At 42.4% G+C, this 24,829-nt stretch overlaps 5 protein-coding genes across 5 annotated transcripts in view; 3 read left to right on the top strand and 2 right to left on the bottom strand.

The window, feature by feature from the left end:
* Nucleotides 1-24,829, top strand: part of LOC126562156 (CXXC-type zinc finger protein 1-like) — a 154,409-nt gene that overhangs the window by 83,524 nt on the left and 46,056 nt on the right. The gene's annotated exons all lie outside the window — the stretch shown is intronic.
* LOC126561869 (ATP-dependent RNA helicase abstrakt) lies at nucleotides 757-2,626 on the top strand. The gene has a single exon (XM_050218220.1). The coding sequence runs from the start codon at nucleotides 776-778 to the stop codon at nucleotides 2,618-2,620; it is 1,845 nt and encodes a 614-aa protein (XP_050074177.1). The 5' UTR covers nucleotides 757-775; the 3' UTR covers nucleotides 2,621-2,626.
* Nucleotides 3,085-3,494, top strand: LOC126563459 (cytochrome b-c1 complex subunit 9). Its single transcript, XM_050220103.1, has 2 exons — nucleotides 3,085-3,301; nucleotides 3,384-3,494. Exons 1-2 carry the CDS (start codon nucleotides 3,170-3,172, stop codon nucleotides 3,420-3,422), a joined length of 171 nt encoding a protein of 56 aa, XP_050076060.1. The 5' UTR covers nucleotides 3,085-3,169; the 3' UTR covers nucleotides 3,423-3,494.
* Nucleotides 3,411-4,144, bottom strand: LOC126563148 (39S ribosomal protein L18, mitochondrial). The gene is made up of 2 exons (XM_050219773.1): nucleotides 3,948-4,144; nucleotides 3,411-3,868 (listed from the first exon to the last, which is right to left on the bottom strand). The coding sequence occupies exons 1-2, from the start codon at nucleotides 4,115-4,117 to the stop codon at nucleotides 3,520-3,522; spliced, it is 519 nt and encodes a 172-aa protein (XP_050075730.1). The 5' UTR covers nucleotides 4,118-4,144; the 3' UTR covers nucleotides 3,411-3,519.
* LOC126561764 (probable arginine--tRNA ligase, cytoplasmic) lies at nucleotides 4,560-6,900 on the bottom strand. Its single transcript, XM_050218074.1, has 5 exons — nucleotides 6,637-6,900; nucleotides 6,236-6,570; nucleotides 5,107-6,169; nucleotides 4,739-5,045; nucleotides 4,560-4,669 (listed from the first exon to the last, which is right to left on the bottom strand). Exons 1-5 carry the CDS (start codon nucleotides 6,898-6,900, stop codon nucleotides 4,560-4,562), a joined length of 2,079 nt encoding a protein of 692 aa, XP_050074031.1.

The raw sequence follows: 24,829 nt of genomic DNA on the forward strand, positions 1-24,829 counted from the left end.
ACAAAACTAGTTGGACTTGTAATGCCGGAGTTGAAAGTTTGTTGAACTAAAAACTTGTTATTTCCGATGCATCGAGGAAGTTTAGAGGCCCCAAGCACAAAGGTTTGATAAAAGTATCAAGCAATACGCAAATAGTCAAATTATCTAAAGCAGCCAAAAGTCGCACGATAATGAACGCTGCTCTAATACGCTTTTTGCAGTAGATAATACGCGTTAAAGTTTGTCGTGCGTTTAACCAGCTCCTAAGCAGCTTCCATGCGTCATGCGCATTAACAATAAGCAATGTTATGATTTTTCGGTCTGATATTGAAAACAAAGATTTCCATGGCATTTTCCCCCTTAAAAACTACAAAGTAACAACATTCTGTTCTAATTTTTATCATTGTGTTTTGTTAAATTGCAATCTATGATCCTAAGTTCGTTTAGTTTTCTAATGTTAAAATATATCATGTTATTTTCTGGTTTGACATAAAACTTTAGTTATTGACACATATTGTGTAATTTTCGTTAAAAGCAAGTCTCTTCAATTCAATAACTGCTTGCTCGATTTGAAACTTTTTGAACACATACCTGACTGCGCCCTCTGACGGGTAAGCTGAAATACTTTAGAAAATTTTGAAAATGAAATACTTTTGTTTCTTGGGAACCATGTGTCAATCGAAGGAGAAAAACTGTCAGTCCACAATTTTGTAAACAGTGAAACAAACAAGGATACTTCAGCAGCGTCTCTCATTCAACATTCCATAACTTTTATTTTTGCAGCGATTGATGAAAAATGTTTGCTTCTTCTGTTAAGAGGTACAGGAGAGATTCAGAAAAGAGTGACGCTGAGGAAGAAAATGACAAATACGTTCCTTATGTACCAGTGAGGGAACGAAAGAAACAACAACTTCTCAAGCTTGGTCGCATCGTGCAGCTAACTGCGGAAGCATCTGCAGTAGGAAAATCGTCCAGCGAAAATGAACATGAAGAGGAAAGCACGGAGGAGTCGTGGGGAAGAAAGTTCAACATTAGCCTGTTGGATCAACACACCGAGTTGAAGAAGATAGCAGAGGCAAAGAAAATCAGCGCCGTTGAGAAACAGCTGAAGGAAGAGGAAAAAATCCTTGAAAGTGTGGCCGAAAAGAAAGCTCTGATGGGTGTTGCTGAGTTGGCGAAAGGTATACAATATGAAGATCCAATCAAAACCAGCTGGACGCCGCCAAGATACATTTTGGCAAAGCCAGACTCGCGCCACGAGAAGATCCGCGAGAAGCTGCGCATTTTAACAGAAGGAGAAAACGTACCACCGCCACTTCTTACGTTTCGTGAAATGAAGCTACCGAAAGCAGTGCTGGGCGCATTAGCGAAGCGAAACATAAAAAAACCATCACCAATTCAAGTGCAAGGAATACCAGCGGTGCTAGCCGGGCGCGATTTGATTGGAATCGCTTTCACCGGTTCCGGCAAAACGCTGGTGTTCGTTTTGCCGATAATCATGTTCTGTTTGGAGCAGGAATTACGCCTGCCATTCATCAAGCGTGAAGGTCCATACGGTTTAATCATTTGTCCGTCGCGGGAGCTGGCGAAGCAAACACACGATATCATCCAGTACTACTGCCGGCACCTGCAGGAAGCTGGTATGCCCGAAATTCGTACCGTGCTGGCAATTGGAGGGGTGCCAGTTAATGATGCGATCGCAATCATTCAGCAAGGAGCACATATCATGGTAGCTACACCGGGCCGTCTCATGGATATGCTTGATAAGAAATTGGTCAATCTCGATGTTTGCCGCTATTTGTGTATGGATGAAGCTGATCGCATGATTGATATGGGATTTGAGGAGGACGTTCGTACGATATTTTCCTACTTCAAAGGACAGCGGCAGACCTTGCTGTTTTCTGCCACCATGCCGAAAAAGATCCAAAACTTTGCCAAATCTGCTCTTGTGAAACCAGTTACAATTAACGTCGGTCGGGCAGGTGCTGCCTCGATGAATGTTACACAAGATGTGGAATACGTGAAACAAGAGGCAAAAGTTGTGTATCTGCTGGAGTGCCTCCAAAAAACTCCACCGCCTGTATTAATATTTGCAGAGAAAAAGCAGGATGTCGATGCGATACATGAGTACCTACTGCTGAAGGGTGTTGAAGCTGTGGCAATCCATGGCGGGAAGGATCAAGAGGAACGATACCGGTCGGTTGAATCATTTCGAAATCAAGAAAAAGATGTCCTGGTCGCAACGGATGTCGCTTCGAAAGGGTTAGACTTTCCCGACGTGCAGCATGTAATTAATTACGATATGCCGGACGATATCGAGAATTATGTGCATCGAATCGGCCGTACGGGAAGATCGGGATCGAAAGGATTGGCAACGACGTTTATCAACAAGGCGACCGAACAGTTTGTGCTGCTGGACTTGAAGCACCTGTTGATCGAAGCGAAACAAAAGGTTCCTCCATTCTTGGGCGAACTTTGCTCGGAGACAGAGAAGTATGCCGATCTGGGTGATGGTTGCAGTTACTGTGGTGGTTTAGGTCATCGTATCACCGAGTGTCCCAAACTTGAAGCTGTACAAAGCAAGCAAGCTTCTAATATTGGCCGTAGAGATTATTTGTCGAACACGGCAGCTGATTACTAGAGTGCAACCGGTTAGTTACGAAGACGATTGCGCTTTGATTTACCCATTTGTAAAGCTGTAAGAATGAATGCATAAGTATTTAAAGTAAATTAAATGTTAAATAAAACTGAAAGAACATGGTACTGAAACATATGGCGAAGATTGTTGCTGTTATATTAAGCTAGAATTGAAAGAAACACGAAGCAACATTTTCTGTGATGGTGAAGAATTGGCTCAAAAACATGAACATGAAAATGTAGTAAATGTACAACGATTTCTATGTATGGTTGCCTCTATCGTGAAGTAAATCCACTAGAAGTTTATTATTTATTTTTTAGGTCAACATTTATTTCCTGCAAAAAAAAAAGGTACAGACAGCAGTTTTGATTTTCTCATAACTCGTTGGAAATTCGCACTGTCAGTGGAAAAGTGTCAAATTTCTTTCGCTTGACACGCTACGTCCACAGCTTCAGCAATCTTTTTGATCGAAGTTGACATTAGTAATTTTCTCTGCTCGTGTTGTGATTGCAAGTACGACGAAGGAGATTCCTGCGGTGAAATTGCATCAAAATGAAGCTGCTGAACAATTTGCTGCTCAAGCGTACGTCCACCTACCTGGTCGGAATTGCGGGATGCGTATTTTTCTTCGAGCGTGGCTTCGATATGATCACCGATGCCGTGTTCGAGTCTCATAACAAAGGGGTAGGTAACCCATCGGCAGAGCTGCGTTCGCGTACGAGTTGCATTATGTAATGTATTTCGAAAACTTGTCGTTTCGTTGCAGAAATTGTGGAAAGACATCAAGCACAAGTACGAGCAGTAACGAGTGAAGGAACCATTGAAAGGAAACAGCTTATCGTTTATTGATGTAATAAACCGTAGCTCACTAAACCACCATGTAAATTTGTATTTGTGTTGTGTTATTCTGTCACTTCCCACGGCTTTTCGGGCCGATGCATGTCCCACGAGTAGGCTGGACGAATACGTTCCGGTTCCTGAAGTACAATTCCACCTTCTTCGACGGCGCGCAGAAATGCGTCCACCTTAATACCGGCCGTCGGCTTCAAATCACACCGCATCTCGGTAAGCCCGGCGTCCAAACATCTTGAGGCAAAAGCTTTACCCAACGTGCTATATGCCGTGTAGTCGTTCCCTTTGTAGAGGTGCCGCTTTAACGCCCACTCGGTGGTACTGCATTCGATCACGGTACCGTTCTCAAAGTGAACCAATTTGGCCGTTACATATTTGTTGCTTGCGTTCAACTCCAACCTAGAAAAACAATAGTCGACGGCACTGGTGAATATAACCGAACACAACCAACCAATAGGAAATTGCATCCAAAACATACCTGTGCCAAAAGTTTCGAACGGGTCTTTCCAGATGATATCCGTCTGTTTTGTACGCTAATCGTAAGCGTTCGAGATTTCGGGGATTTCTGTTAACCACATATAGCGTTCCTCCAGCTATTTGGTTAGTTTGGCGAATTTTGGAAAGAATTTTCTTTGCGCTTGCCGCCATGGTTCGTGTTCCGCTAGCCCTTCTTTCAGGTTATCTTAACAACAAATGTCATCAGTGCAATCCACAGCGCGCTAGTTTATAAGCGCGATCGATTACTTGACTTCTTACGGCTGGTGGCAACGATAGTTATTTTCTATGTCGATGTTCTCAAGTTACTTTTCTTTTGTTTAGTTACGTTTTTATCACATTATTCTCTTAACATCATACATTTATTTTATTTATTTTCAGTATGATGCTTCATACATACTTTTAGCGGATATGGATAATTTTCATGGAAACTTTGCAGGAACAACGGCAGGTAGCAATTTTTAAAAATAAGATTGAAACAATATTTTTTTTTTAGTTTGGATCTTGGTTAACCTTTCTTTTATTTTTTTTTGTTGATTACAAAGTTGGATCGTTTATATTCGGACTGAAAAGCCACAATAGCTGTGCAAATAGTTCATATTTTATGCACTGGCTTCAGACCCAGAATGTCGAAACATTTGCCCAACACTCTGGATGTCGCTTCGCACAGCAAAATCCTGGATGCATAAACCTTGACGATTTCTCCTGTAAAAGTAAAAACAACAGTTATTAATGTTCAACGCGACGCGAAATCCACGGCTAATCAATCATTACCTTGCTTATTCTTTTCGATACAGTAGCAACTGTCGTAAAATTCGCTAAACGTGGTACAAACTTCATACACAAACTCGCACAGGCAGTGCAGGGACAGATTTTTCATGATAAGCAAAACGACATCGGTAAACCGGAGCAGAACCTTGGCTAGCTTCCATTCCTTTTCGTGTTCTAGCTTCAGCTCCGTGGTATCGATCACCTTTTGCATATTGTTCGCAAAATCGCCACCGCAGTTACGGGCGATAGACCGTATGCGAGTGTAGGCATACAGTAAGTAAACGGCCGTATTACCTTTGTCCTCCAACATCTGAAACAAAGAAACGATCGTCAAACTTGGAGAGCTAACTTTGGATCAGCAAACGCTTTACCTTATCGAAGGAAAACACGTATTCATTGTTACGGTTGTGGGACAGATCTGCGTATTTGATACACCCGTACGCTACTGACTCTTGAGCAGCAACCAATTCGTCAGGCGTGAGGACCAAATTACGTTCCTTTTGTAGAAGTTTATCCATCGCGCGTTTTAAACCCTCATCCAGCAGTTCGGCCAATTTGACCGTGTCACCGGACCGGGTCTTGAATTTTTTACCATCTTCGCCAAGCACAACACCGAAACCAACATGGTCTATGCGGTGTTTACTCTCATCTAGAATTTTAGCACGTTTTGCACAGGAAAAGATAGTCTGGAAGTGAGTGGCTTGTCCGGCGTCGGTTACGTATACGAGCCAATCTGCCTTTTCCTCCTGCAAACGTTGTTTGATAGCGGCCATATCGGAAGTGTCGTATGTAAACCCGCCATCAGACTTCACGACAGTCAACGGAATTCCGGACCGGTCTTCGTTCCACATGATAAGCCTCCCTTCGTCTTCTTCGAGGAATCCGGTCTGTCTAAGCTCTTCCACGACTTTCTTCATTCGACTTTGATAAAAAGATTCGCCGCGCTCAATTAGCTTTATGTCCAGCCGGTTGTAGATGGTTTGGAACTCTTTACGTGACACGTCGCATATCAAATTCCACGCCTTTAAGTAGCTCGGTTCTCCACTTTGCAGTTTGACAACGCACTCATAGGCACGTTTTTTAAACGCCTCATCACTATCGAAACGAACCTTTGATTCCTTGTAAAACGCTTGCAAATCACTGATCGGAGGTGAAACCGTTTGAAAGTTAGGGAAACGATCTTGCAAATGAGCGATCAGCATCCCGAACTGCGTTCCCCAGTCGCCGATATGGTTTATGCGAAGTACATCATGTCCAAGATACTCAAGAAAACGACAAATCGAATCGCCGATAATGGTGGAACGCAAATGCCCGACATGCATCTCCTTCGCCACGTTCGGTGACGAGAAGTCCACCACCACACGTTTCTTTTTCATCGATGGTGGACGTATTCCTTCCTTCAGGATACTCATAATACGTTGCTCTCCATAAGACCTAGCAAGAATCAACAAAATTATTACCCTTTCTTATCTATCAACGATCGACTCGTTGATACCCTACCTGGAAAGGAAAATGTTCACATAACCTGCTCCGGCTATTTCAAATTTTTCAACGCTGGCAATCGGAGTCCGCAATTCATCGATAAGCTTTTGAGCAACATCGCGTGGCGACATTTTAATAGCTTGCTGCTTCAGAAGCTGCACTATTTGCATCGCGCTATTACACTGATAATCACCAAATTTGGGTGAAGTGGAAAGAGTCACCACTGCCTCCACCGATATTCCCGAGAAAGCTTTTCGTATCGCTTCCGTAAATATTCGTTGCAGTTCTCCGATAATCGATTCACTGAACACATCGTTGGAGCATTCGCTAGAACCGGTTTCCTTGGAAATTGCCTAAAAATACACATCAAAACGCCGGTAAGATCCAACGGTACACTTCTACCTCGCTTTAACGCTTACCGACTGAAGAATCGCCAAGCGGTGCTTTAATCTCGTGTTTTCTTCCATCAGCTTCTTTAGTTCCACGCTGTCGTCCTCAAGGCCAATACCCCTACGTGTGTTGGATATTTCAGCTTGTAGAAGATGAATCTCCTTTTCGATATTCCTGATACACTTGGTGGCGTTATCAAAGTCAGCCATTCTGAAAGCGTAAATATTTCGCACTAGCTCACTTTGCTGCTCAATCGGTGTTTTTATTTCGTCAGCAAAACGTGCAGACCGCATACGACACCGCACAGCTGTCAAATTCTGCCCCACCGCTTGCAATTGTATTCCCAGTGAAAATACTTTAATAATCAGCAGAAGAAGGAAATGTCAATATAAAGGACCCTCACGCACGTGTAGAATCAGTTTCTAAATTTTATTCAAATCAAACTTTCAAAAATCATAAATGAGAAATGTATTTACCTGGATATCTGAGTGCGTATTGAAATCAACCCCGTGTGAAAATGGATAAAACAGTCGTACGCAACCAAATTGCATAGGTTTTATTGAGATGTCGCAGATGTTTGACCGGACACCAGCATACATACACTGGTTTGAAGATGACCCGTGAACTATTGAATGACACCTTAAGTATTCCATGGTTGTTTTTCAATGCAGTTGGGTAGCTACATACAAAACCGAAAAGTAACAAGCAGCTAACTAAAGTAAGGTGAGTTTGCACAGTAGTATCAACATTTTATTTCCACCATTCTTCATGCACATTGGAGTGATATTTTCGAATGTGTTTTATCGTAGCCGCCATCGCGATCCGTAGTATCAGCGTGAGAAAACTAGTCGAAGCAAACGCAGGTCCTTGATGTTGGTACCGCTTTGTGCAAAACCAAAGTACACATTGAATATGTGTACGATCAACGAAGGAACCTAACTTAACTCAATTTCATCATCATCATCACATCATGTTGGCCTGCTCTTTTCAAGAGCATGTCGTCGTGACATGGCCCGGTCAACAATAGATCTCCAGTAAACTCGATCCCTAGCTGCAGCTTCCCATAACCTGATCCAGCCAACGAACTGGGTCGGGGAGCGCTGTGCTCCCCGACGCCTCGTGCCGAACTGGGGGTCGCTGACGAATACCTTCTTGGCGGGCATGCTCATAGCATGCCCCAGCCATCGTATCCTGTCGGTCTTTGCTACCGTCAGCATGTCCGGTTCTCCATATAGCTCAGCAAGCGCGTGGTTCATCTTTCTCCTCCACACTCCATGCTCGAAATCACCGTCAAAGATGATCCGGAGGATGCGACTCTCAAACACGCCAAGAGCGTTTGCATCCTCTGCACGGATGGTCTAAGACTCGTGGCCATATAGGACCACCGGTCGAATCAGTGTGAGATATATCTCACATTTAGTGCGGTCTCGAAGTTTTCTGGATCTCAGCATACGGTGAAAGCCCATAGCATACGGAGTAGAAAGTACGATTCCCCTGCACAATGCGTCTCCAGATTTCGTTGCTGACATCGTTATCTGAAGTTACGACATTCCCAAAATAGCAGAACTCCTTTGCCACCTCGAGGTTGTCACCGTCGACTAACACGCTGCTGCCCACTCGGGATCTATCACGATCAGAACCTCCGGCAAGCAGGATTTTGTCTTCATCGTTCTGATCATCAATCCAATTCTTGCTGCTTCACGTTTCAGTCGGGTGAACGCCTCACACACCTTCGCTGTCGTGTTGCCAACGATGTTAATGTCATCAGGGAAGCCAAGAAATTGAAGAGACCGGTAGAGAATCGTGCCACCGATATCGTTGTCTAGCACCGCGCTTCGTATGACACCTTCCAAGGCTATATTGAACAGTAGACAGAAGAGTGTGTCCCCTTGCTTCAGAACCCTGGGAGATTCGAACGATTCCGACAACATGGTCGATACTCTCACTCTGCACTGCACCCCATTCATGGTGGCCATTAACAGCCGGATCAGCTATCCAGGAAAGTGGTGCCGCTGCATTATGTTCCATAGCTCATTCCGATCGATGGTATCGTAGGTCGCCTTGAAGTCGATAAACAGCTGGTGCGTAGGGATCCGGCGCTCTCGGCACTTCTGGAGGATCTGCCGAAGAGTGAAGATTTGGTCGGTGGTGTATTTGCCTCCAACAAACCCCACTTGGTAGCTGCCGATGAAATCTGTAGCAAGGGGGGCAAGTCTTCAGAATAAGATCTGGGACAGGGTCTTATAGGCGGCTAAGGTCACGAGGACGTGCTCTTTGAAAGAGCAGGCCAACATGAATGAGTGAGTGAGTGAGTTTTCACTCCCTAGCGTGCAGTGAAAAAATAGAATGCCTTGCGTCATGAAGATTCTCACCTAAATGTTTACGAAGCGATAATCCAACAAAAAGAGAAGTTTTCAGTTTTGTGATGAGCGTGTTTAACGATCCTCCAGGCTTAATAAGCCACGTGACCATCCAGGGGAAAATACTGCTACGTTCCATACATATCGTAGTGAAAGAATAGGAAAGTGAAAAGATGACGACGATGATCGAATAATTGTGCGAGAACTTTACCAAGGTCGGTCTTACACCCAATTGCGAAGAGTTGGCCTAGCGACCACGGGTGGCAAACACGAATTGGCGAAAAGGATCGTGAAGCATAAGAAGATGGCTGAAATCGATCAAAACGACGGGAGTGATCATCAAAACCGTGTTAACGCTGGTGATAAAAACGCGGTGCAGTTTAATGAAGGCATTGTGCACGGGAACGACGGCCCACACACACGGTAATGACGATCAAGAAGAATCGATTATGATGGTGTTACTGAGGAAGACGGCTCACACTCCAACAACGATGCACGTGAAGATGATACACGTACACGTACGAAAGTATACTCTTTCAAAGATATGGAAGAGAGTATTGAAACCTTTGGTGCCGAGAACGGAGAAGACGTAAGAATTTGGCTGACGCAGCTTAAGAGCATTTGCAAACCATCACGATGGGACGATGAACAGCAACTGAAAATGTGCCGAAAGAAGCTTACGGGTACTGCAAGACGTTTTGCGTTTTCTGTACGCAGTATTGGTAATTTCGCAAAGTTGTAAAAGGCACTACTAAAGGAGTTTGCTCCACGCATTCGCGCAAGCGATATTCATCGAGCGTTGACGAATCGCAAGAGGAAGACCACTGAATCCATGCGCGACTATATTTACGAGATGCAACGGATTGCACTGCCAATTGATTTGGATGAACCAAGTTTGTGCGAGTACATCGTAAATGGTGTCACCGATGATGAGCATCATCTAACGCTGCTATATGAAGCTCATACTATCCGGGCAACAGCGGGGACGGCCCGGTGGTGTAGGCGACAGCTGCGCCGGTCTTCAAATGGCAGGACCGGGGTTCAAATCCCATCCAGAGGACCGTCCTCCCGTAGTGAGGACAGACTAACCAACTACCAAGCCAAGCCATTTCGATGGTCGGGGCATGACCTTAGAGGTCGTTAAGCCAAGAAGAAGAAGAAGACTATCCAACAGCTGAAGAAAAAACTATTTAACTACGAGAGAGTCAGTAAGAACACCAGAAACAAAACAAAACAAGACGATCTGGGAAGCAAAACAGAAAGAACAAAAACAAGCGACAAAGGGAATGACAGAATGATCCTTAGACTAGACGAAATTGTTTCAACTGTAGCGAAAAATCGCACATCTCTGCACAATGTCCGCGAAAGTATAGTGGACCTAAGTGCTTCAAGTGCAACACATTTGTTCATCGAACATGCGAATGTGGCAAGGATGATCAAGGACGTAAAAATTTGGTTATGTGTGCGAACAACGAAGAACAAATGCGTAGTGTCCAACCACTTTCAAGTTTCGCCAATGATGAAGACGGGTCTACGAAGAAAGAAATAACTAACAAGCAAACAGGATCGTTGGGAACGATGCTATCGATGAAGATAAGACCGATCGTTTTAGATATTTGTTTGATACCTGTTCTCCAGTAAATCTTATGACGATTTGCACGTAGGAATAAATCGGAAAACCATATCTAAACAATACCACGATGATGTACAAAGGATTTGGTGGAAATGAAATCCAAGCACAAGGTACATTCACAGTAGATACATGCATCGATTGTGATCTATACCATGACGTACTTTTCTAGTGCCTGGTGCAAAACGAAAACATGTGTTTTGAGGCTGTGCTCGAAACTGCTTCTCTCGAGCATTTTGACGTAAAAGTGCAAAAAGTTCCCGCTTGCAAGTGATGAAACGGTGATGAAGTTGATGAAGAGTGTAAAATAATGGGGATTGTGTCGAGTGAGAACGAAATACAGTGGAGCCGGTGCCAGTGGTACGAAAAATAGTGGTGCCGTACAATTATCGTGAACAAGTGCAATGTCCGATTAAAAATTATAAGCCCAGCCCCAAAAGAATATGTCGAACAATAATCAGCTGACGATAACCTTGAATGATTTTAATGTAGTGTGTGAAAACCCTCGACGTTTAGCTCAGCTAGAAAAAGAAGTGGTAAAAAAAAAATCGAACCAGCACCGGAAAAAATTGAAAAGTTGAAGCTGTTTCCTCAACTCACAATCGTGAAGCAACTGCAAAGGTTCCAAGGGTTAGCAAGCTATTTTAGGAAGTTCGTGCCCTCGTTTGCGAGTATCGCACGTCCCTTATAGAAGTTGCTTAAGAAGGATCGATTCGTTCAACTGAGCGACGAAGCTGTAAGTTCATTCCAACTGTTAAAGGATATTCTATCCGCTTACCCGGTACTACGAATTATTCGAGATGACGGAGACTTTGAGGTACATACGGATGCGTATAAAACGGTGATAGCTGGTATTCTAATGCAAAGAGCAGACGATGATGGCAGTCGTCTTACAAACAGTGCCGAAAAGAACTATCACTTGTTCGAATTGGAAGCACTAGCAGTAGTAGAATCGGTACGGAAGTTCAGATGCTACTTGTTAGGACGCAAGTTTTCGATCGTTACCGATTGCATTGCGTTTAAAGATTCTGTAAAGAAGAAGAAGTTGAATGCACGTATTACCAAGTATATTTTGGCTCCAGCAGAATTTGACATGGTTATGGAACATCGTGCAGGAGGGAAGATGCTGCACTTTGACGCGCTTTCAAGAGCTAACGTAATGATCGTGTCAACATCCGTCACAGCAAAGATCCGAGCGACGCAGAAGGAGGATGACCGAGGCAAGGTTATCTTAGCAACCTTCGAACGAACGGATTCACGGATTCGGATGTTGACGGATTCACTGTTATCAACGGTATTATCTACGAAGGCGAGTGATAAACGTGCCCAAAACGATTGAAGTGGAGATAATCCGATCTGCTCACGAATAAGGACATTTTGGAGTGCTTAAAACTAAAGAACGCATAAACGCAGACTATTACATCGCAGAGGACTATCAACACTACTCGTTTCGAATTGATGACAGGTGTGAAAATGCGTACGAAAGAGGATGCTGTTATCACGAGAGCTTCAAGACGACTTCATAGAAGGACGAAACGAATTACGCATGACGGCGAAGCTAAGTATTGAAAGGATGCAAGAGAATCGTAAATGCTGCAATCTCCGGAGAAGACCATCAAGGGAATATCGCATTGGAGATATTGTGGCAATTCCAAAAACACAGTACGGGATTGGGCAAAAGTTTAAGCCTAGGTTATAATGGACCATATGAGATCACGGGTATTTTGGAAAATGATTGCAATGAAGTTAGGAAGATTGACGACAAAACAGAAGGGCCTAAGTAAACATTAAAAGCGGGGAGTTGTATGGAACTGTGGAAGCTTCCGAGTAGCAAGTGATGTCAGGAAAGAAGCAGAGTTTTGTCTAGAATAAACTTATGCAATAGATCGTTTCCAATTTCTATCTTACATGTATGTACTTGAGGAACTTTGGTGGCAACGCGTTTTACACACATCTACTTGCACACATCCTTTGCAGTCTCGAGAGCGCCTATCAAGTAACTATCTATTCCCCAACTCGAATTAAAAGCTGGAAGCCCGACTTACACAGAGCTGCGAATCGAAACAGCGTAAGGTATGTTTGAGTGACTCTCAGGCAGTGCTTGCTTGGATCAAGAACAGTAAGCGGAAGTACCAGCAGTTCGTAACCCAATAGATATGCGATATCTGGAGGCAACGAAGATGGACGAGTGACAACCCCACTGATGTCGTTGCAAGGACAACCCCGCTAATGCAGCAACGACAGACGCAACGAGTGAGGAGATGTGAAGACAAGCCTCTCCTTTTTTGGTTAAAGGAATGGCCGAATGGTCAAAAATGGCAGACGACGGTTTATGTCAAACTCAAACAATCTCAGTAACCATTGAGTAAAATATATAGATCAATCTCAGTAGACATTTGAAAACTGGGTATAAAAGCTGGTATTGATGGGATTGCAGAGTCAGTCAAATACAAGCTTCAACAATAACAGTTAACCTGGTGAAGTTAGTCTGGTGCTTGATATCTAACAATTAGCGACGACGATAATTCGAACTATTAAACTAGAAGCAAGCAGGATGCCTCAAGAAGAAGTGAATATTCACCTAGAAATGTTGGGAGCTCTGCAGAAGCTATCGGAGACCACAACTGGAACCAGTGATGCAGAACAATTCGTGACCATGAACATGAGCGAATTTACCTTCGATCCACAAAACGATTCAACATTCAGAAAATGCTTTCGACGGTATGAAAATTCATTCGAATCAGATGCCTGTGATCTAGATGTTTACACAACGCCAGTAACAGCGACCAGGAAACCAAAAGGACGATCGGTTTCGTTAAGTTACCCCACGCTTCAGACAGTGAGTGCCAGAGGCACTCAACCTATTTGTATAAATACCGGCACGAATAAGAAATTCACTCTCTTCCGTATTAATCCACCAAACGAAAAGGTAATTATTTGCAGCGTCCAGCAGAAATTCATAACTCTGGTCACTAGAAGATGTCAAAATGTCCGTCTGTTACTATGGAAGTTGGATGCTCAAGCACATAACAAGAATACCAATTTTATCATAACGAAGCTTCCGAAGAATTCAACCTTTAGAGAAACTGTGGAAACACTGACGAAAATATTCGGTTCGCAAAGTTCAACGTTCAGTAGACGTTACCGCTGTCTTCAGCTCGTTAAATCCCAAGCGGATGACATAATCACTCACGCGGCGAAAGTGAACCGAGCGTGCGAAGATTCCGAATTTCACAACATGAAGGCAGATCAATTTAAGTGTCTAGTGTTTGTTAGTGCCGAATGGCTGATGAGGAACTTCTTAGTGGGGCATGAGTCCGGCATCCTCATCACGTGCCCCAGCCAACGAATCCTTCCGGCATAGTGAAAGTCACGAACACGTCAGCATAGTCCAAGACTTGTACCCGTAGAGGACTACCGGACGTAACAAGGTGCGGTAAGCCGTGCATTTCGTATGTTGTTGGAGTCTTATGGATCGCAGGAGTTTGTGGAGTTCGTAGCAAGTACGATTCCCTTGAACAATGCGTCTTCGGATTTCGCTGCTTACGTTGTTGTCCGAAGTTACGATCGTCCGAAGTTTCAGTCGGGAATTGGAGAGATCGAGAGAAAATCGTGCCCCGGATGTCGAAGCCCGCGCTTCGCAAGACACCCTCCAGAAAGAAGTTGAACAACTAACAGGAGAGTCAACAACAGGAGGAGACCCCGGTGAGATTCGAACGATTTCGACAACATGCTCGAAACTCTCAAGACCATTATGGACGGGGTGCAGTGCAAGCGATTTAGCCAAACGGAAAGTCATAATACCAAAGTTACAATTATGTGACGTTTGAGAAGACGTTGGCGTTTCACAATAAGACCTAACATCCGAGAAGTGTCTTCAATCGATAAGAACGTGGTCAATCTGGGAATATGTCTGCAGTGGTGATCTCCAGGTGTAACTGAAGCGAAGTGCGTGCTGGAAGAAGGTGCTGCGAATGGTCATGTGCTTGGAGGAGGCGAAGTTCACAAGCCGAAGCCCGTTGTCATTTGTCAGCTGGTGGGCACTCAAACTTGTTATCGTGGGTTTAAATACCTCCTCCGGTCCGACCTGAGCGTTGAACTCTCCGATGACAATTTTGACGTCGTGTTGTAGGCAGCGGTCGTACTCCCTCTCCAACTGCGTATAAAAACGGTCTTTATTGTCATCGGTGCTTCCAAGGTGCGGACTATGCACATTGATAATGCTCAGATTGAAGAACTTTCTGCGGATCCTCAACCTGCATATCCGTTCATTGATTGGCCACCACCCGATCACTCGCTTTCACATCTCACCTATGACCAGGAACGCCGTACCGAGTTCATGCTTTTGTCCACCGCTTTGGTAGATCAATCAATCACTTCGGTAGGGACGCTCCATTACTCCTTTCCAGCGCACCTCCTGAAGTGCTACTACTCCGAAGCCACGGACCCTCACTTCGTCCGAACGAATGCGGGAACTTCCGGGTGATGTGAGGGATCTGCAGTTCCATGTCCCGAGTTTCCAATCGTAGTCCTTATTCCGTGGCGTGGGTCTGTATCTGTTGATCAACGTGGGTCTGTATCTGTTGGGGTGCAAGGCTTCTTCCCCAACCCCCTGTCTCGTCGGAGGGCCTACGCATCCTAACTGATTAAAGTCCCGTAGTATGCCAGGACATAAGGACAACCAGCCTAACATGGAGAACAGACGCTAGTTGGGTTGGGGGTTGGGTTTCCTCGTGTACCCAAGCTCAGATATTTGGAGAGATATGTTACCACTCTGTACGCCGTGGACGTATTGAGTCGGAGTAGGGTATGGAGATCCTATATTAACCTTCAAGAGGTGTCGGACCATACCCGTATCAGTACGGTATTGCTACGTACACTGACAACAGATGTGGCCTGGAACTTGGTCAGCATCACTTGGAATCAGGTGAACTACAGTGTACTGTGAATGTCAACGGCAAAACCGAACAATGCAGATGTTTTGTCACAACAGCAAGCAATTTTAATTTGCTAGGCATCGAGTGGATTGAAATTTTCAAGACATGGTCGCACATGGACCAGCATCCCAAAGTCTGGTGGATGGAATGATAGCAGATATTCCAGGAATCCGATCATTCATTGACGATGTAATTGTTTTCGGCAAGGACCTAAAGTCTCGTAAGGAATCACTCAACACGTTATTCTCACGATAGAAAGAGTATGGATTTCACGTCAAAGCTGACGAATGCCACTTTTGCTCACAATATCTCGTGTACTTGGGACGTACTGTACGCTGTGGATAAAGAAGGCATACGTCCAGACCCGTAGAAGATAAAAACCATTGCTATGATTCCATCTCCGAGCAATATGTCCGAACTACGTTCTTATCTTGGAGCAGTCAATTTCTATGGAAGATTCTGCACGAATTACGTTACCCCATGGATCAGCTCTTGAAGAAAGAATCGAAATGGCGATGGACATCAGAGTGCCAAGAAGCTTTCATCCGGTTCAAGGAAGCACTTCAGTCAAAGTTACTCCTAATGCACTACGATCCAAAGTTACCGATCATTGTGGCAGCTGATGCATCAAACTCTGGGATTGGTGCAGTCATATTTCATCAATTTCCTAATGGAAAACTTAAAGCTGTGCAACATGCTTCTCGAACACTCACACCCGCAGAACGGAACTATGGACAACCGGAAAAAGAAGCTTTAGCGTTGGTATATGCAGTGACCAAATTTCACAAATATTTATTGAGACGTCATTTCACACTACTCACAGACCAAAAGCTATTACTCTCCATATTTGGATCTAAGAAAGCTATTCCACTTCACACCGCGAACCGTTTACAACGATGGGCACTTGCCATGTTGCACTACGACTTCAAAATTCAATATATATCCACAAAAGATTTCGGATTTCCAGATTTATTATCACGGTTGATCGATCGAAATAATCAACCAGAAGAAGAGTACGTGATTGCAGCACTCAGCTCAGAAAAGGATCTATCGAGCATTCTTTCCGATACATCACAGAAAGTTCCGATATCTTTCGAAGCACTTCGGAAAGCGACCACATCAAATACAACTCTACAAGCCAGCTGCAAGTTTATACGTGAAGGATGGTCAAGTTCCAAGAATCTTCCAGTTGCAGTTCAACCCTACTATCTTAAACGCGAATCGCTGACAGTTGTCAATGGCTGTGTGATGTACGGTGACAGAGTTGTTGTACCGAACATGTGTCAAAGAAAATCCTGCAACAATTTCATCGAGGACATCCGGGTATAGTTCGAGTGAAGGCGATAGCTCGAAGTTCCGTGTACTGGCCTGGCATCGATAAAGAAATTGAGGATTTTGTGAAATGTTGCAGTCCATGTCCGATTGCGGGGAAGACAACGACAAAAACAACTTTAGAATCTTGGCCTATACCATCGAAACCATGGTCTAGAATACATATCTACGCAGGTCCAGTAGATGGAGTCTACTTCCTCATCATCGCCGATCCGTATTCAAAATGGCCAGAAGTACACGCTACCAGATCGATGACAGCGAAAACTGCGTTTAGGATTGTAAAACAAGTTTTCGGAACTTTCGGAGTCCTAGAAGTTCTCAACGCCTCGGCATGATTCAACTAATTTCCATCGAGTCAAGGTTTAATATATTCTTGTCCGGAAAAAACTACATGTCTCCATTCGTTCCTGCAGGAAGTTGTTGGGCTTGCAGAGTGATTTGTGCCAAGTAAATTTTAATTATTGGTTAGAAAGTATTGCTCACGTCTTGTAGTAGCCTAGATTTTCACGTCTTGTCACGTCGTCTAGAGAAAAAGATTTTGCACGAAGTTGCGATACCGTTCGCTTTATATTCAGTGCTTCTCTACGAATTCTTCGTTTATCTTTCACCGTCAGTTTACTTTGCCTTGAACGTTTGTTTTGACGACCATAACTATCACCTTTTTAAAAGAACCGTATGACTACATATATGATCGGAAAATTTTCCAAGATCGGAATCGGATCGAATGATTCTCTGGAGAAGAGGCCTTCGAATTTAAGATGCTCTGTTCGATCCGTTGTGGCTGAAATAGAGTAAAACTAAGGGTACTAAACCAAGTAATAGTACCAGGCATTACCACAAGTGATTAGAACAATCTTAAAGTAATTTCCGAAAATATTTTCAAAACCATGGCAATAACAATGAATCCGGTATACGCAGTATACTATTATTAGAATAGAAAATTAGAATTTAAAAACAGTCAACTTCATAGTTTTGTCATTCTCTTAATTTGTGTTCATGGCTTTTCTTCTTCTTCTTCTTGGCTACCTACAACCTACTAGGTCATGTCGTCCATCGATTCACCCACTCACTAGACGCTTATTACCACGTATTTGCATAGTTAGTCCTCACTAGATGAGAATGGGCCGGTTGAGATTTGAACACAGATCCTGTCGTGTGTAGACCGGCACCGGTGTCCCCTTACTACGGTTGTGCGCCCTTGCTTTTCTAAATTGTGCAAAACATGTTTTCGGCTCTTCCATAACAGGGCTTCTTCCACTCAAAGCAACGGAACTGTTTATGCAAATTCTAATTTAAATTTATCGTCACTGCTTGAACAAAAAATATGTTCTTCGGACAATCGATACGCCCGAATTGCGTCCCCTCGTTGTGTACAGTTCGACAAAAGGAAATCAAAAGAAGCGAACAAATTGTTATTAATGGCACAAACACAGATTTATTGAGATCGAATTAACCGAATTTGTTGCACTTCACTGAGCATTCCAAGAGAATTGATAGCTGAAGTGTTTGTGTAAGTGTCAAGTTCATGAATGGCTTGTGATACATTTTTAAATAGAAAAGTAGTTTCACCAGGTGGAGCAAGGCATCGAAAATCGTCTAAATCGTCCAATAGACAAACAATAACTTCGGTTTCCTTCACCATTAATACAATCAACGTTTTTTTTTTCTTTTCATTGCTTTCTTCTTGTGGTTAGATCTTTTTTTCTTTCTTGTCTTTATGACAATTACTTGAATCATATCCAATGTACATTTAACAAACAAATGTACAAATAGGAACATTAAACGTAAATTGTTTTGTGCTTTCGTTTTTACTCAAATGCCAATTTTGTCCTAAGTCTTTCGAATGAAAGTGATGCGATTTGTTTCTGCAAAGATAGATACCAGACACAACTATACCTTGGTTAGGCGTGTGCGATGCGCTATGCCTCTCAGCGTTTATTTTTCATCTGCAAGAAATCTGCTTGATTGGCAGTCGAAGTATATATTGGGCTGATTTGTTTCCGGCAGCGGTAGCTTACTTCTGCGAAGAATCTACCAACCTAATAAACAATCATGGCATGGTTCGCATGTTTGTTGACATTTGCTAGAATATTGGTCAAATATTCATTCTCCCCGGAGGTTTTCGGAGTTTGTGTAATCACCACTGATAAACCTCATCGTCAAATCAATGTGTGTAAACGAATATAAATGAAGCACAAAATAATTAGGAACTTTCGAGTAAGCAATTCTGTGAAGCCCATACTTTTGGTCGGTTTCGAGCGTATAGTTTTTATTACACCGGTGTATGAAACATTTATAATACCGAAACTACAAAACTACCAGAAGAACTTCAAAATAACACCAATTGTATTATCACTTGTTATTATTATTAATTTTTTTGTTAATGGAATCATCCAGCGCAATAGAATTGGAAGCTCAAGAGCTCTCTATATTGTTTTGTCAATTCAGTATTAGAAGCATTGAGTGTTTTATTTATTTACATTTTATTATTACGGTCCAGTGCCGTATTGTCCATTGAGTGAATTGCTATTATATAAATATTACCTCTTTGAAGGAACTATAATTCAAACACAAGAGGATTAAAAATACTAAACCGTTCTGTTGAAGGGATTAAAAAGGTTAGATACCCGAATAAGTACTAGAATAACAGCTGCTTGCCTTATCCTCAATACTTTAATGGCATAGATGGTCTTGACGTTTGAGGGCTATTTAACTGTTCAATAGAAAATCACCGATATGAAGAAATGTTTGTTGTTTATTGTTTATGATACTTGTGATTCGACAATAATGCAAATACTTATATTGTCTAACGACCGAAACATTAAGACAAGAATGGCAGTAACGCTTCGGGAGTTTGTAGAGTCTATCATTGTGATGTATTGGAGGCGTATAAAAAATTCAAATTTGAAATATACACACCCTGAACTGTACGAGGTAACAGGTTGGCTGATAAGTCCCCGGTCTGACACATAGAATGCGCCGCTAGTATTAAATGCATATTATTTTTATATAGCACCAACCTTCAAATGATTCGTGTCAAAATTTGACGTCTGTATGTCAATTAGTTTGTGACACAGAGCGTCTTTTGTCAAGCAACTTTTGGTTGCTTGACGAACGAATAAAGAACGAAGAAGAAAAAAGTGTTGTTCCACCAAGACAACGCACCGTGCCACAAGTCATTGAGAACGATGGCAAAAATTCATGAATTGGGCTTCGAATTGCTTCCCCACCCACCGTATTCTCCAGATCTGGCCCCCAGCGACTTTTTCTTGTTCTCAGACCTCAAAAGGATGCTCGCAGGGAAAAAAATTGGCTGCAATGAAGAGGTGGTCGCCGATACTGAGGCCTATTTCGAGGCAAAACCGAAGGAGTACTACCAAAATGGCATCAAAAAATTGGAAGGTCGTTATAATCGTTGTATCGCTCTTGAAGGGAACTATGTTGAATAATAAAAACGAATTTTGACAAAAAAATGTGTTTTTCTTTGTTAGACCGGGGACTTATCAGCCATCCTGTTAGTGACGCTAAATCAGCTGAATTCCGTTAAATCAAGAGACGGCGGAGCGCGATTTTAGTGTTCTTAGTCAGTCTTCACTACGGGGGGACACTTTTTGGCGAATTACAATGTCTTTAGTTTGTTTCGCTAGCTGATTGAATCGCCGGTGTATAGTTCAGCGATCGACATGTAAATTCATCAATTTCTCAATTCTTCGTTCATGAAAACTTTGGATTTTACTAAGTCATCCTAATGGGTTCAATGACGTCCCTGTTCATACAAAATGCGCTGTGTTCCATATTATTTCATATTTTTGCCGTATCTGTGCAGCACAGATCTAATCGAAATTAAATAATAAAGTCGAGTAGGAGTTAGTAATTTTTCGGAAAGTGATTCTTTTTTTTGCGATCGTCAACCACTGGATTTCTCTCGACGAGAGAAATTTGCTTTCCTGACATCCGACTTGATGAAAATAACGGAAACGATTATCAATACTATGGACAATGCACTTCTCAACACTGGACTATCCAATATCAAGACAGAATGTTAGAGGGCGCCTCATGGGAACACATGGTGTTGACAATATGGTGACGTGCCGTCATACCTAATATTAAATCAAATAAATTTAAGTATTACGGCCACATTTTCAGCTTTGCAAAAAAAGATAATAATAATTTTAATTGTTATTATCTATAATGGCCTACACCACCGGGGGCGGCCCGGTGGTGTAGGTGACAGCGGCGCCGTCCCCCTGTAGTGAGGTCTGAATAAGACCTAGTTACGAGGTATCGGCAGTCTGGAAAGCCATTTTTCTATGGCCGGCATGATCTTAGAGGTCGTTAAGCCAAGAAGAAGAGGAATTCTAACTGTTGCAACCTACAACAAGGGCTTCGTCCTGCAGCCGTCTTTCTTACGATCGTTGTCCAAAACTTTTTCTTTTAACGAACCTCAACATATACTCTTTTACATTTATATAAATAAGTTAGTACTGTTTTTCCGTTTGTATCTTTGTTCAATGTGATGGTCCTACGCGTTAAAAACAAAACTTCTATCCTCTCTCCTATTTTGCGATCGAATTATCCAGATATCCCTCTTTTTCTGATGCTATTACGCATTTTGCCAGATCGCTGACTTCAGTTTTGGTCGTTGAATCGTACAGAGTTGTCCTTATGGTACCCAGCGACGACAGCCACTTGAACCGTTCTTTACAATAAAATTCTTATCGAGGAACACTTTTACTCTAGAAATTAGAGCGTGTTTTGTGAAGGGGAATCTACAACGCACCATGTCTTGGATCCATTTCATTATGAGAATAGAGAATAGTACGTAAGCAGCAGTTTACCATATCAGCAGTAACACATTATTAAGCTTGCTTGCTTTGCTTTGCTGGTTATTTATTTATTTATTTATTTATTTATTTATAATTAATTATGACGGTCCAGTGCCGTATTGTTCACACCGCTTGTGAAAAAAAAAACAATTATATTGATAAGGCATTTCCTCCTTATTCTTTGCCTTATCTCGGGCATACTCGGTTGACATCTTTGCTGGTTACTTTGTGCAATAATATGGATTGATGAGCTTTATGTGATCTTAATATTAAACAGTTGACTAAAACAAACGATTTTTCTATAAAATATCACTATTTATGGTAACATTTTTTTTTATATGGAGCTTCAGATTTGACAGCGGGAAAATTGTGCTAAACAAAGCCGCAACAGGAAAATCGCTACTAATGTAAACGCAGAGTAAGGGGTTTTTATTTTCATCTTGCACTTTAGCTGGTATTTCGCTTTTGCTCACAAATGTCTCACGAAATAAGATGTTTGCATTGGTCTCTTTCACGAAGCAGTCTTGTGTGGCAAGTTTACTATGCCGATTAAATTTCCTTCTTCGAAATAGCTCGCCTTGCATGTGCCCTTTTGCCGAAGTGGGTTGTGTGAAGGATGTGTTGAATTTTTCATACAGTCTCGTGCAAGATCGTGGCGTTTAACGATTCATTTCGTAACGTTCCATAGGGTTCGTGACCTGTGACCGAGAGGATTCACCTTTCTTTCTAATCTTCCCTGTGTTTGTACTTACCGCGTGTGATTCGTCCAGCACGGTGACAAAGCTTACAGACCTGAGCAATGATAAAACGATTGTCTCTGATGGAAGAATAATGCTTTTATGACTTACATACCATGTTTCATTCATGACGCTTTTACGAGTATTTCCAGCGTGATGGCAAAGACGCACCGGCTATGCTGTCTATGCATGATGTACTCAATCAGCAGAAAGCCTAGCAACAGATCGGGTGGGGTTTGTTTTTTCGTTGGTCCTGTAGCTAGTTGTAATTAATAATATATTTGTCTTTTCGGAAAAAAAGTGTAACCACACGCCACGTAGGTTGAACTTAAAAAAAAAAAAACACTTTTTTGACGCATTTTTGGCGCTTTCTATGAAAGTTTTCGTAGTGTGGTATTTTGGAATATCTTATGTTGTGTTGCGTACTGGGCTGATTGAATTTTGTTATGCATTTTTTTAAAGTTTCTTTCGTAACAAAAACAAATATTCCTCACCTAGACTCGGAACAACTTTTTGCTCGGAAGGCACAACCAAGTGGGTGAAAGTATAACAAAATCGATTCAAAATCAGTGTTATCACTGGGAGCCCCGCCCCAGGAAGCTAGGTACAAGGCAGCAGAATAATGATTTTTAGCTTCTGAAAAGGACTTGTTCACACAGAGCACGTACACAAACGGCCAAAATTTGAGACGACACGTACGCGATGGCAGCTTACATACTGGCCATAGTAATGCCGAGCCTGCCATAAAGGTTGCTGCGCCAGATACAGAGAGCCATTGGAACATCCCTGAAAGTGGTACCAGGGAGCGGATATGAGTTGCGCATCGGGTGGATGGGTTGAGAAGTGGAAACGTGATGGTATTAGTAGCGTGGTAGCAGCGACGTTAATATTTCGTGGCAGCGGCAACGGTTGTAACAGCAGCAGTGGAAGTGTTGCGGATGCTACAAACGATGTCTAGCGCACGGATAATGAATTCAAGTCACACGATCTCGACAGAACAATAAGACATAATCAAGTTTGGCTAGCGGCACTGGCCAGTGCTTCGTTGGAGGTGAAAAGTGGCAGGCCTGTGCGATCGGCAGAGAATCGACGAAATCACGCATGGTTATTGCCGGTGCTAGAAAGACTTGAGTAATATTTAGTATACAGTAGATATATTTACGACTGTCAATGTTTTTAGTAACAATGCCTAGAAAACCTTAATCTATTTTTAGGTCGATTTTTGCAGAGTTCCGAGCTCACAAAATATGGAATGTTCATTGAATGTTCCAAGAATGTTCATAACTAAATGGATAGGTTATTAATAATTGAAAAATTGGATTTCCTATTCAGACGGATGACAAAGGCTCTAAGTAAGGCCAAAAACTCTGCAAAAAACTCCACTTGATATGCTATATTCGTAAGACGTTTCCCACACGTACAATACACATGTCTTCGGTTCAGTGGTGATGTATTGATTTGATTCTTTTTGTCCCTGGTGCAAAAAAAACAAACGATTGAAAGCATCAGATTCTAAAATGAGTACCTCGGCAAACCTCGGTACGACTTGCTTTATTGCTCATTCGCAGTGAAGAAGATTCGGTTTCAAAAGAGTACAAGGCTGAATCTAAATACACCTGCATGGAATTATCTTTCCCTTGATTTGAAATCCACAATAATAACTATCATCAAGGCTCACAATCATGGATGAACTATCAATCAAATCATCGGTACCGAATCGATAATCGTTGAACATTATTATAGCTTCGAATGTTTCAGTTTATTTGATTGTGTTCAAAACTTTTTGCCTAATCTACAATTTACAACATCCGCGAGAATAACAAGGCCGTAATGTTCCACTTCCAATTTATGTACGCCGTATTGTCCTGTCTGTATGTTAAGTGTTTAAATTTTATATAGTTAAATCAAAGAAACCATCTTGCTCTTAACGGGTATTAACCAAGTCGCATATTTTTTTCGCTAGTCAAAAATTCCTCTTTCGATAAGAAGTCGAGCAGCTGTTAAGGAAAGCAGTAAAGGTACCCAGCCAGTTCGAGACTCTATGCCGCTATTCGCAGGAATGCAATAAAAGAAATTTGGACCCGAACCTCAACAGTTCGCAATTCCTCAGCATTTAGTACGCGCAGTACGGTGCTTTTGTGCATCAAAGAAACGTGTAATTTGAGCAATTCAATTTTGTTTTCTCCTTTGTCCTTACTGTTCTCTGTGCCGCAGCGTTTACCGTTTGGAATGGATGGTCAAAAACGTGGCACCATAATTTCGCGCGAGTACGTGATTGGCGTAAGCAAAACGGAAACAAAAATGGGTTTACTCGATAGCACATGGTTCACTGAGGTGCTGTATGAAGATATAGTTTGTAGCGTGTCATTCGTAATACAGAACAAAACTTGGTGTATTAAA

This window comes from Anopheles maculipalpis, chromosome 3RL, assembly GCF_943734695.1.
Source record: "Anopheles maculipalpis chromosome 3RL, idAnoMacuDA_375_x, whole genome shotgun sequence".
NCBI lineage: Eukaryota > Metazoa > Arthropoda > Insecta > Diptera > Culicidae > Anopheles > Anopheles maculipalpis.

Coding starts and splice junctions, on each gene's coding strand:
- LOC126561869 (XM_050218220.1), top strand. CDS start 776: ATGTTTGCTTCTTCTGTTAAGAGGTACAGGAGAGATTCAGAAAAGAGT.
- LOC126563459 (XM_050220103.1), top strand. CDS start 3,170: ATGAAGCTGCTGAACAATTTGCTGCTCAAGCGTACGTCCACCTACCTG. Junction 3,302..3,383: donor TCGAGTCTCATAACAAAGGG/GTAGGTAACCCA, acceptor GTTTCGTTGCAG/AAATTGTGGAAAGACATCAA.
- LOC126563148 (XM_050219773.1), bottom strand. CDS start 4,117: ATGGCGGCAAGCGCAAAGAAAATTCTTTCCAAAATTCGCCAAACTAAC. Junction 3,869..3,947: donor GTTCGAAACTTTTGGCACAG/GTATGTTTTGGA, acceptor TTGTTTTTCTAG/GTTGGAGTTGAACGCAAGCA.
- LOC126561764 (XM_050218074.1), bottom strand. CDS start 6,900: ATGCGGTCTGCACGTTTTGCTGACGAAATAAAAACACCGATTGAGCAG. Junction 5,046..5,106: donor ACGTGTTTTCCTTCGATAAG/GTAAAGCGTTTG, acceptor TCTTTGTTTCAG/ATGTTGGAGGACAAAGGTAA. Junction 4,670..4,738: donor TATCGAAAAGAATAAGCAAG/GTAATGATTGAT, acceptor TTACTTTTACAG/GAGAAATCGTCAAGGTTTAT.